Source organism: Dipodomys spectabilis, unplaced genomic scaffold (assembly GCF_019054845.1).
Source record: "Dipodomys spectabilis isolate Male_0828 unplaced genomic scaffold, ASM1905484v1 ptg000783l, whole genome shotgun sequence".
Classification (NCBI taxonomy): Eukaryota; Metazoa; Chordata; class Mammalia; order Rodentia; family Heteromyidae; genus Dipodomys; species Dipodomys spectabilis.
Window position 1 is genome coordinate 2808457 of NW_024871460.1, and position 12165 is coordinate 2820621.

The 12165-nt window shown below is 40.2% G+C and overlaps 1 protein-coding gene across 1 annotated transcript in view; it reads left to right on the top strand.

Moving 5' to 3' along the window:
- Positions 1-261: 261 nt before the first annotated feature.
- Tmem65 (transmembrane protein 65) overlaps positions 262-12165 on the top strand; it is a 35429-nt gene continuing 23525 nt past the window's right edge. Inside the window, exon 1 of the mRNA XM_042672978.1 lies at positions 262-732. Within this exon, the coding sequence (XP_042528912.1) occupies positions 447-732 (286 nt within the window). The 5' untranslated portion in view covers positions 262-446. The remainder of the gene's footprint in view (positions 733-12165) is intronic.

The following is a 12165-nucleotide window of genomic DNA, read 5'->3' on the forward strand; positions in this document are numbered from 1 at the left end:
GAGCGGAGGCCAGAGGGTGGGAAAGCGGACTGGCGCGGAGGGCGGCGCCGGTGGAGGGCGGTGCGTGGCTGACTCATCCCGGTGGCAGAGCCGACTGACAGCCACACGCTCGCCGTCGGCGCCCGCCCGCCCCGCGCGCGCTCAGCCCGGGAAGCGCCCGCCCGCGCGCCCGCCTCTCCCGAGCGCCGCAGGCCCCGCGCCTCCCGGAAAGTTTCTCTGGGCGGAGGTGCGGGATCCTTCGCGGGCCCGCGGGAAGCGTCGGGAGAGCCGAGGCGCGGCGGCCGTGCGGGCCCGCGGAGTGCATGGTGCCGGGCGCCCGGGCTGCCGGTCGGGAGGACCTCGGGGCGGGGTCGGGCTGAGCCCTGAGCCTTCGGCTTCAGCCTCGTTAGCCTCGCCCAGAAATCGGCCTCCGGGACTGCCACGGGGGTCGCGTGGCTCCTCCCGCCATGTCCCGGCTGCTGCCGCTGTTGGGAAGCCTGAGGCCGGGCCCGGCCGCCGCCGCCGCCGCCGCCGCGCCCCGCCCGCCGTCCTGGTGCTGCTGCGGGCGGGGGCTGCTGGCCATCGCGGCCCCCGGGGGGCCCCGGCGGCTGGGCACGCACCCCAAGAAAGAGCCCATGGAGGCGCTGAACACGGCGCAGGGCGCGCGCGACTTCATCTACAGCCTGCACTCCACCGAAAGGAGCTGCCTGCTCAAGGAGCTGCACCGCTTCGAGTCCATTGCCATCGCCCAGGGTAAGGGCGGGTGGGGGCCGGGGTGTGTGTGTGGGGGCCGGGCCCTCCCCTCCTCCGCCGCACCCCGCGAGCCTCTCCTGGTCTTCGGCCCTGGACCCTCGCCACCGCCCGCCCCACCCGGCTGCCACCGTGGGCCCGCGCGGCTCACGGCCGAGGGGGGTGGGGGGGACCGCCCACCTCCCGAGTGCCCCCGAGGCCGGGAGGACCGGCGTGGATCCTGCCAGGCAGCAGGGGCCAAGGCCTCCGAGCCCGGAGTTTCAGCCTGAAGTGCCAACCTGCCATGTTGGGTTTTGTTGTGATAGGTCCTGTGCCCCCTCCAGCCCCCTGCCCTCCAGCCACTGCCGGCATCCGTGAGGGTGGCGAGCCCGGCCTGTGCCCAGGAAGTGCTGCCAGCCCCCTGTAGGCAGGAAGAAACTTTCTTGGACTATTATCCCATGAAGATGTGTGGACGTCCCCCCGAAAGAGGGGTGTTACCTTCCTAAGTCAGGAATCCATGCACATCTGGTTGTATTCATGGAAGCAACCCAAGGAAGCATATTTTTTCCCCTGGGAAATGGAAAAAAAAACAAATGGATCAAGCCAACATCTACAGATATGTCCGTGTAAGCTCAGAGAGGTTCAAGTTCAACTCCTCTAGTGGTGTTTCAGCAGAGTTTGAAAGAATGAAATAAAGGTATTTTGGTAATGAGGGTGGAGGAAATCTGTGGCTCCACCATAAAAAGCATTCTTGTGCTTAAAAGTCATTTGGAAGAATGAAAGCAAAGCTATTTTTAAGCTAGCATGTTAAAATAGGATATTTTTAAAGCAAGTGTAGAATGTAGTAGGTCAGAATTTGAGTCTAGGCGAAAAGGCTGAAAGTTCAGGAAAAAAAGGCCAGAAGTAGCAGAGGACAAAATGGATTCAGTCTTTAAAATGTGCGTCTTTGTTTTTGTTTTTGGTGCCACTTCAATACTGTTGTATACATCAAAACACATTGTTACTATTTCATATTAAATTCTGGTGTGTTTGAAAGTTTTAAAACACAGAGCCTTTTTCCTTCTGAAGTTACTAAGTGTATAAACATTCCATAGATTCTGAAATTTAAAGCACATGGATTTGGAATGTGGAGTTTGACTTACCAGATGGAGTTAAAGTGTGTTGTTAGCCTGTGTGCTTGAGTGGAGGTAAAGTTGTCTACTTTGGGTAAAGCAAACTTTTTATTGTTTAACGTCCTCCCCACCTCCTACTCCCCTCTTCAAGTAGTTGTGGATCAGTTTAAAGTATTGGATTCATTATGATGTTACAGGAAATCACACCTGAATATTAATATATTTTAATCTATGTGCATGCTCAGTATGGTTTTAAAAACACTCAGCTATGAAAACATGCTCTTTGGAAAACAGTATAGTCTACACCTGTGGTGTAATTTGTGACAAAGTTTTAGACAATCATGTTAATTTTTGTAGTCTCTCTCCATAGTCTCCGTAGTCTCTCTCCATATTTGAATGTGCATTTTGCCTTTTCTTTTTTAAAAAATTCATTTTCTTACTGTTATTATAAAGGTGATGCACCAAGGGATTACCAGTACATAAGTCAGGTAAAGAGTACATTTCCTTTTGGGCAGTGTCAACCCTTTCCTCTGAATGTTGCCTTTTCTTAAATAACTTCTTGAAAATTCTGCATTGTCAGCATTTTGCAAGATTGTAAGGTCCCACAATTCAGTATGTGGCATTTATTGGAAATAAATAATTATTGTTCTGCAAATACAACTGGATACAGTTTTATCACAGGCATTATTCTTTTTGCATATGCCAGCCGTGAAGTGGTAGGAAGGAGGAATGAAGATAATTTTTTTTTTAATGTAGGTTTAGAATATTCTGAAAAGGGCTTAACAGCTTCAGTCAATTAGTAACATCATTTAAGCTTGATTACGTAAGTTATATGAAAGAACTTGGTAAGTTGTCTTTTTTTATTAGAAATAGGCAAAGGAGCAGGGAAATAATGTGGTGGTCTGATCCTAATCATTTATTAAACTTGGAACTTTAGAGTTTAAACTGGCTGTTTTTGCTGATATTATTACACCAAAATTACTGCCCTTTGAATTGATGACTTAGAGATGCTGTTGCTTTAATTTTTAGTGCAGTCTTGGTGTTCACTTATTGTTTCTTGTGTCCTTACACGTAGTTATTATGGAGAATTGTCACTTAGTAAATTACCTTATTCATTAATCATGTAAGGCAAGCAGGATTTTGTTGATTTAGCAATGCATACAGCTCATTTTATTGCTGAAATCAGTAGCCACCAGACAAACAAAAGCCTGCCGTGTTTTTCTTTGGTTGATTTTTCAATAGTGTGTATAATATATGCAAGGAATGTACTAAATATATGTGTACTAACTGCACTTCCTAGTGAAATAAACTCACTGTTAAAGGGACTTTTTGATACAGGAAATCTGTGAGTCCTTGTAAAGGGTGCTTACGTGATCTAATGAAGTGTTTTGGCTTGGTTGTGAACAGTATCAAAGAAAAGTCATTTATGCTTTAACATGATTGGTGAAAGCCATTGCTGAATTTGGGTACAGTGTCTTTATTTTTCTTACGTATTTCTTATGTGTTTATCTTTCTTATGTGTCTGTAGGCCTGTGGTGTAGTTTGTGACAAGATAAAGCTTTAGATTCAATTTGTAGTAGATAAGGCATACTTTGTGGGATGCCTTCTTGTAGTGAAATAGAATACTGTGATTTTTTAAAAATTACAAAGTGGTTTCTTGCCAATTTTGAAAAAAGTTTATGTTGCAGTCCTGCCTTACCTGCTCAACTTGATTTCTCTTCTTCTGGGGCAGTTCGTTTTCTTCTGATAGGGCCCTGTTTGCTCATTGTTCTCAGGCTGGGATGCTGACATTATTACAGTTCCTTTTCAATTTTCCCTAATTTTTGCAATTTTATAATTTTGCAACTAATATTGCTATGTATAACGATTTCTAAAACTTAAAATAGAATTTTGGTTTTGAAAGATAACAATGCTCAAAGCATAATGAATTAGTGGCCATCCATTTCTATCAAATCATTCTAAAACACAGAGGCATCAAACAAGCACCTCACAATTTCTGACACTTAGGAATCCTAAAGCAGCTTAGTTGATATTGCTCGTTCATAGTCTCACATGAAGTTGAAATTAAGCTTTTGGCTAAGGCTGTATCATATGTGGTTTTGATTGGGATTGGTGGATTCCAGGAAGGCATACTCACATGGCTGTTGGCCAAGATTAAAGATGTCTCCTTCTTAGCTACTTGGGCCTCTCTGCAGGACTGCCTGAAAGTTTCCAAGGTATGGCTTCTGTTTTCCAAGAGTGGGGTGGATGTGGAAGAATGAATGGGCCTGTGCTCCTTTATAATGCAGTGCATCTCCTTTGATGTGGCACATTGTGTGAGTACCATAGAGTGACAGCCATCTTAGCCACTGGCTTGTTTTTTTTAAAGTGCCATAATTAGTGCTTATTGTAGAATTAGGATGAGAGATATGATTTGAAATTAAACTTCCTAGGGAATATTTTTGTTAAATGTGCATTTAGGACTTTCTTTAAAAGTTTATTTTAGCCTGGTGCCAGTGACTCATACCTATAATTCTAGTTACTCAGAAGGCTGAGATCCAGATGATTAAAACCAGCCCAGACAAAAAAGTTCAGTAGATTTTATATCCAAAATAACCAGCAAAAACGGAGCTGGAGGCATAACTCAAGTGGTGGAGTGCCAGGCTAAGCAAGCAGGTGGAGCAAGCTCAAAGGCCTGAGTTCAAGTCCCATGACTGCCTCTCAAGTTTTTTTCATACAGAAAATAAGAAGATGTATTGAGGGCTAGGAAGGTGGCTCAGTGGTACAATGCTTGCCTCTCATGCATGAGGCCGTGGGTTCAATTCCTCAACACCACATAAACAGAAAAAGCTGGAAGTGGCACTAGAGAGCTACCCTTGAGCAAAAGCAGCTCAGGGACAGTGTCCAGGCCCTGAGTTCAAGCCCCAGGACTGGCAAAAAAGGAGAGAGAGATTGAGATAAATAGAGTGGTTTTTCTATCCGTAATGAATCTTAATTAGCTTGCATTTTTTGTTTCTCTGTATAAATGGAAATGGTTTACTTTTTTTTTTTTTTTTTTTGCTAGTACTGAGGTTGAATCAAGCTCTCTCAATCTCATTCAGCTTGCTTCCTCACAGCTGGCATTACACAACTGAATCATGCCTTCAGTCTGGCATTTTGTGGGTTAATTGGAGATGGAGTCTCTCAGACTTTTCTGCTGGCACTGGCCTCAGTTATCCTGGTTTCATCCTCCCAAGTTGCAGGATTACGGCATGAGCTACTAGTGCCTGGCTAAATATTGTGTGTGTGTGTGTGCGCGCGCGCGTGCGTGCGTGCGTGCGCCCATGTATGCGCGTGCATGCATACATGCTGATCCTGGGGCTTGAACTCAGGGCCTGGGCACTGTCCCTGAACTTTTTTTTTTGCTCAAAGCTAGTGTTCTATCCCTTGAGTCACGGCTCTACTTCTGGCTTTTTAGTGTTTAAGTGGAGAGTCTCCCACACTGTCTTTCAACCTCAATCCTTATTTCTCAGCCTCCTCAGGTGTAATTTTTTAAAAATTATATGTCTGCATCCATGTATGTTTACCATATAATTCACAACTGTAGTCTTGTAGCTATTCTCATTTTTTGATAGTTTAAGGTAGGATGAAAAGCTTTGTTTCGAGAACTTGCCATACAGTCTAGTGGCCTTTGACAAAGTGGAAAGCTAGCTGATAGAAAGCTGATATCAAATTGGATATCTAAAATCCTTACAATACCTAAGATTTGTTCTGGAGTCTTGGTCCACTAGGGATCTTTAATGACAATATGAAGCTTTTTCAATCAACACTGTTACTCAGGATTATGTCTGAAAGGAGTCATTTCATTAGTGTCTTTGCCCCTAGGGTGGAGTAAGGATGATCTTGGCCTTTTGCTCTAGGAGAAAAACCTTTATACTGTAAACGAAGGTACATGAATAAAGATATTGTAGTGTTTTAGATGAGATAATAAAAGGAGTAAGTGATCTGTAGCCCTAACTAGGCACAGAAAGAGGGGAAGACCAAGTTGTGTTGGTCAGGGGACTACTGACTCACATCTGGTTGGGACCAGATAAAGCTGTTGAGCCAAGCAGCTGTCACTGGCATTTTAGGATTGTTATAATGCCTGGAAGGTAGACCAGGGATCCTATAGTGTGTGCTAGAGGGGTAGGTAGAAACTATAAGACTTTGTGTTAATTTCTTATTGCTGCTATATAACAAATTACTACAGGTTTTGTGCCTTAAAAAAATAGGAATGGATTGTTTCGGAGTTTTTCAGACACCAAATCCAAAATGAGTCTTCAGGGCGTAACATCAGAAGTGGCAGCCTGGGTCTGTCCTGGAGAGGATTTGTTCCTGGTCCTTCCAGCTTTTTGCATTCCATTCAAATCTCTGATTCAGCCCTTTTGTTAACGCCTTTCTCTTTGACCTTTTTGCTACTTTCTTGTAGGACACTTGTGATACATTTAGGACCAGACTAGATAACTGCAAAGTCCTTTGTGCTGCAGAAAGTAACACATTCATAGGTTGGTGATTAACTTGTACACTTCTTTGGGGTCTGTTACCCAGCCCCCAGTCTTTTAGGCTTAGGGCCTTTATTTTGAACATTTGTCCGTGGACTGGAGGCTAGTCCAGTAACATACTGACACGTTTAGCATTCCTTCCTCCATATCAAGTTTCTTGGCTTTGCTGTGGGGCTCTTACCTTCCGAAGGTATTTAGTAACGTCCTGTCCCTTCTCCACTAAATGCTGGAAGCTCCCTTCCATCTTTGCATCCTACTTTTGTTGATCAAAAAATGTCTACAGGCATAAGTGAATGTTTCTTGGAGGGATAGGGATGTGGGCATTAGTAAAAGAGAGTTATTAGCAAAATCACCCTGGATGAGAGCCACTGCTTTATGTGAAATGTTTCTTTAGTTGCTCTTTCTAGTCTCTCTTATATTATCCATTAAAACTTGCTGGTATCAGTACATTGTCTCAGCTTTTAGCTTGTTGCTTTATTTCTTGCAAATTTGTTTCTGGATAAGGACAGAAATGTAATTCCTTACCAATCTGCCAGGGTGTTCTTACTTCTCTAATAAATGAATTTTATAGGTAATTGTTTTTCTTGATTGTGTTGCTTCTTCACTTCCTGACTACATTTTAAACATTAGAAACTTAGAAAAGATGGCTTTCACGTAAGTTGAATACTGCTGTAAGTTTATTTACCAGGGTTAGGAATGTGGCTTAGTGGTAGAGTGCTTGCCTCGCATGCATGAAGCCCTGGGTTTGATTCCTCAGAACCACATACACAGAAAAAGCCAGAAGTGGCACTGTGGTTCAAGTGGTAGAGCACTAGTCTTCAGCAAAAGAAGCTCAGGGACAGTGACCAGGCCCTGAGTTCAAGCCCTAGGACTGGCCCCCCCCCCAAAAAAAAATTACTAATATAATTAATCTGATGTTTTCCATATCAGTAGTCACTGACTGCTTATTTTTTTAATTTTAATAAATTTTAATAAATTTTTTATTGTGAAAATACTATACAGTGACTGCTTATTTTTTATAGCAGTTATGACAAGCTTTTATTGTTCTTATAAACAATTTGTGGATAAAAAAGTTGAAAGAACAAAGCCAGTAATTTATAGTCTTCCAGAAGGTTGTATTGGGTCTAAAAGATAATGATCTTGAATGCTAGGTAGGACCTGATATTGAATTATTATGAATGGAGACACTTTTAGTTTTTTTCTTAAAATAATGATGTTTGCATTGACACACTCATTCTTGTCTGGTTTCATTGGATGTGCATGAGTATGAAATAACTGGAACAAATAAGGACTCAATCTTTGGGTGTGGATTTTATTAGCATCTTGCACAGTCTGCCAAATGAATCCATACATAGTGTTACAGGACTTCTACCTTGTCTTGTGTGACTCATGGGTTTATGTCTGCTTTAAGTTACTGAAAACAAGCTCATAAAAACAAGTAGTTACATGTTAAAATCACCTTAAATGATCTGTAATTAAGAGGTTCTTATGGATAAAAACATTTGTAGAGAACCTGAAACATTTATTCTGATGGCTTTTGACAGTGAAATATTTGAACATATTGCTCTCTTTCTTTTTGTAAAAGTATAATGAGAATGAGCATAATTTGCTATCTATCAGATGTCAGAGTCCTTAGACAGTGTATTTCAATACAATGTTTTTCTTGGTGGCTACTTCTATTTATAGACATAAAAGTCATTACCCCAAATGCCTCCAGTACATTGCTGTTTCAATTGGCATGCTTTTTTGACTCTATCCTATTCTAGGGAATTGTTGGTTGGTCTTAGTTGTTCCCCTCCCCCAGCTCAGTGCTCTCAGACCATCCACTCTGTTCTCATTCATTCCTTGTGGTCGTGTTAGACTGTTTCTGCTGTGTAAGGAAGTCTGCTTCTTGGTATTCTGCGACATTTTCTAAGATGTGTTCTTCTGTCACCCTTCCAGTTTCTTACATTTTCTCATAAAACACAGGAACACTGTCCACTCTCCACTTCGCAGTAGGGGTTAGTCTATCTTTCTCCCTCTCTTCCCCCACCTCCCCCACTCTCTTTCTTTCGTTTCTTTTATTGGTTGGTTGGTTGGTTGTGGGGTTTGAACTCAGGGCCTTGGGTTCTTTTTGCTCAAAGCTAGCACTCTACCACTTTGAGCCACAGCTCCACTTTTGGTTTTTGAGATAAGAGTTTTTGGAGATAAGAGTCTCCTGGGGACTTTTCTGCCAGGACTAACCTTGAAGCATGATCCCCAGATCTCAGCCTCCTGAGTAGCTTAGCTTACAGGCCTGAGCCATCCACCCCAGACTAGGGGTTAATCTTAATAGGTGCTTCAAAGACTGATACTTTTATCTTCCCAGCTATCCAGCACATCTATCACATTGTTAGAGCTCTTCAGCCTTCATGGTATTTTTGCTAATATCTAGATTATGACTGTTCAGAGGGTCACCTAAAAAGTAGCTGCCAAAGCCATTACTGTTGATGAATCTGAAAGTTGCAGGGCCATTTAACCTAGAAGGATCTTTTTATTTAGTTTAATTTAGATTTTCTGTCAATTTTCTGAGTTTAGCTGAGATTATTTAGTATCTTGTTTTGTGAAAACATTTGTAAATTTCAAGTCATCCTAGTATTTTGTAACATGATTTCTGAATTTTTATTTTGTAATAGTTATATATATACATTTTTATTTTATTTTATTTTTTGTCAGTTGTAGGGTTTGAACTCTGGGCCTGGGTGCTATCACTGAGCTCTTCAGCTCAAGGTGAGGACTCTTACCACTTGAGCCACAGTACCACTTTCCGGTTAATTGGAGATAAGAATCTCACAGAACAGACTTTTCCTGCCCAGGCTGGCTTTGAACTTCAATCCTCAGAGCTCAGCCTCCTGAGTAGCTAGGATTACAGGTGTGAACCACTGGCACCCGGCTTAGTTTTTTGTAGTTTATAGAAGCTATACTCCTACTGTCTAAGTCTTGCTACTGTGAAGACCATCCTTGCTATCATTACTTACCCATATTTGCTGGATACCACATGATGAATTGAATTTTCAGATAGTTTTCTGTTTATTATTCTTGGATAGAGAAGGAATTATTTCTGCTTAATAAATGATTCTGTCTGTCTGTCTGTGTCTATACTAGGGATTGAACCCAAGGCCTCATGTACACTGGGCAAATTCTCTATCACTGAGGTGTACCCTAGGCCATATTGGTTAGTTTATTTTATATATTTAATTTTAGTTTACTTTTTAATTTTATAATCTTGGTTTGTTTTTGTTCTTGAGGCAGGATCTCATTCTTTTACCTAGGCTTCCTTCAAATTCATGATCTTTCTTTCTGTTTGCTGAGTGCTGGGATTATAGGAGGCTCCATCACAGTCCACACTGGTTAAGGCTGCTTGTATATGTCAAATTTATATTGTTGGTTTTTTAGTCCTGCACTACTGTACAAAGCAGGGATTGCCTATATGCTAGCATATGGCATGCTTAAACTTCATATACATTTTAACATTTATACACATTTTAATTTGTGCTTGAATACATTTTGATATTAGAATATTTTTAGCATGCAGATATCCCAAGCCTGAGATGGTCATTGTGAAGCATGCGGAGGAGGTATCATCAGCAGAGACCCCTGATAGTTTTGGTACAGTACACTCTTACCATGTGGGTTGTTGGATGTTTGTTATAAGTAGCATAGCATCTGGCTGACAGAACTCTTGCTTTTTTGAAATAGAGTGCTTGAAGGTGTTTTCCTTGTATTAGCATATTAGACTAACAGAATATTTATTGCTGTTCTCTAACTTGGAATTTCATGGATATGATCGAATAATAATTGCATGTTTAACTAACTGAAGGGTTAAGCTTATGACCTTAAGAAAGTAGACAATCATTTGTTTAATTTTATTTAAATAGTGTATTTTTAAAATTGTTAAAATAACCAAGCAAATAAAATGTAAGCAGCAAAGACTATGGGCTACTTTAGGATGAGGGAGCATCTATTAATTTCATAGAACTAGATACCCTAGTATCTGAAACCTCATATATAAGAGAAACTACTTAACCACCGGATCTTTAGAGAACCTTTCCATTTCTTTTCTTTTAGTTTTTCTCTTCTTTTTTCTTTTCTCTGATTTTCTTTTTTCCCTTTCCTTTCTTTCTTTCTTTCTTTCTTTTTTTTCTGGTGTTGGAATAGAATCTCCCCAAGGCCTAATGCATGCTGGGGTAACACTCTCCATGGAGCTACATGCTTAGCTACTATTTAAAGAATATATTCCTGAATAGTTGGAAAACCTTATATAAGTTCATTTTAAGGCTATTAAAACTTTTTAAAATTCTGCTATCATATGGTTTAATATCTAACTTAAATGCATGCAGGTTGGTTGAAGTCAGTATATGTGAAAACATACACATAGATTTTATAGACATAGGCCAATGGAAATTTTGTAAGGATAAGAGTTAAATACTACTCAGGTTTTATAATTTGTGTCAGGGACAAAATCTAAGTTGTAAGAATTTGAGAGAAATATAGAGACACAGTGAATATGTATGCATATTAACACATATATGCATATTAATGTGTCAATACTTGTGAAAATTCTTCCATTTTTAATGTTATTTTAAAATTAAAAAAAATTAAAATCATTAGGCATAAAAAGTATTTAATGTGAGTATATTTTGAAGAAATTTTAATTTCAAATTATTCTGAAAATACTTTACTTCTCAGTTTTAGAATGATGTAGGGAAAAGATGTATTATAGAGTAGATGTAGTATATATAGTATTATAGATGATGACAATATCTCTGTGCTGTTGGGTGATAACTGAGGAGTCTTATCAATGCTCACCTTTGTAACTTTGTCCATTATCATAACATACGTCTCCATGAATATTTAGGTAAATTCTTCTAAAACTATTACTATGCAGTAAAGAAGAGATATAGAATTAGAATCTTAAACACCTCATTTTGTGTAACATGAGTATTTGTTTAGGATTTTTCATCTAGTTGTGTATAGAGTATGGATTTGTGTTTAGTCCTTTCACGTTTTAATTCAGTACTCTTCTTCTAGTCAGGATTAGCAGTGGAAGCTAGATTGTAGGGTATCTAGTTCTATGAAATCAATAGAAATTATGCAGTACCCCTTTTCAACAGATGAATCATTTGATTTCTTCATTTGTCATGTAGCTTTGATAAGTTTTGAAAATGAAATGTCTGAAAGTGAATTATTCTAGGGGGAGCAATTTGAAGAAGAGGATATTGCCATTTTTGTTAATTGTAGTTTTATTACTTTTTACTAGACTGGGTCAAGTGGAAGACAATTATTGAGGTGAAGATAAGGTAGATGAATGCTAACATGCAGACAGTATTAAGAACTAAGAAAAGTACAAAGAGAATGTAAAAGACCTCTGGACACCATTCAAAGACCAAAACACTGAATCCTGGGTATAAAAGAAGAGGAGTTGGAGCTAAAGGCATGGAAAATGTAGTCAAGAAAATAATACTTTCCCAGAGACACTCATCCAGTAAGGGATGTTCTTTGAATACCAAATATAACAAGGCCATGTAATAGTTAATGTAATAGTTAAAATATCAAGTGTAAGAATGAAAAAAGATTATTGAAAGTTGTAAAAGACAAGTGTTAAGTGAAATATAGAGACAGACCTTGAGATTAGCAGATTTTCCAACTGAAACTCTGAAAGCCAGGAGGTCATGGAATGATGTGCTTCAAGTTCTGAAAGGAAATAATTGTCAACCTGGCTTACTGTGTTCAAGTATTAATGATGACCAGTGTTTTGGTAGAGTTTTGTGTATTTAAGTATTGATTCTTGATTATGATTTATGATTTTTAAATGATTTATTGCTTCT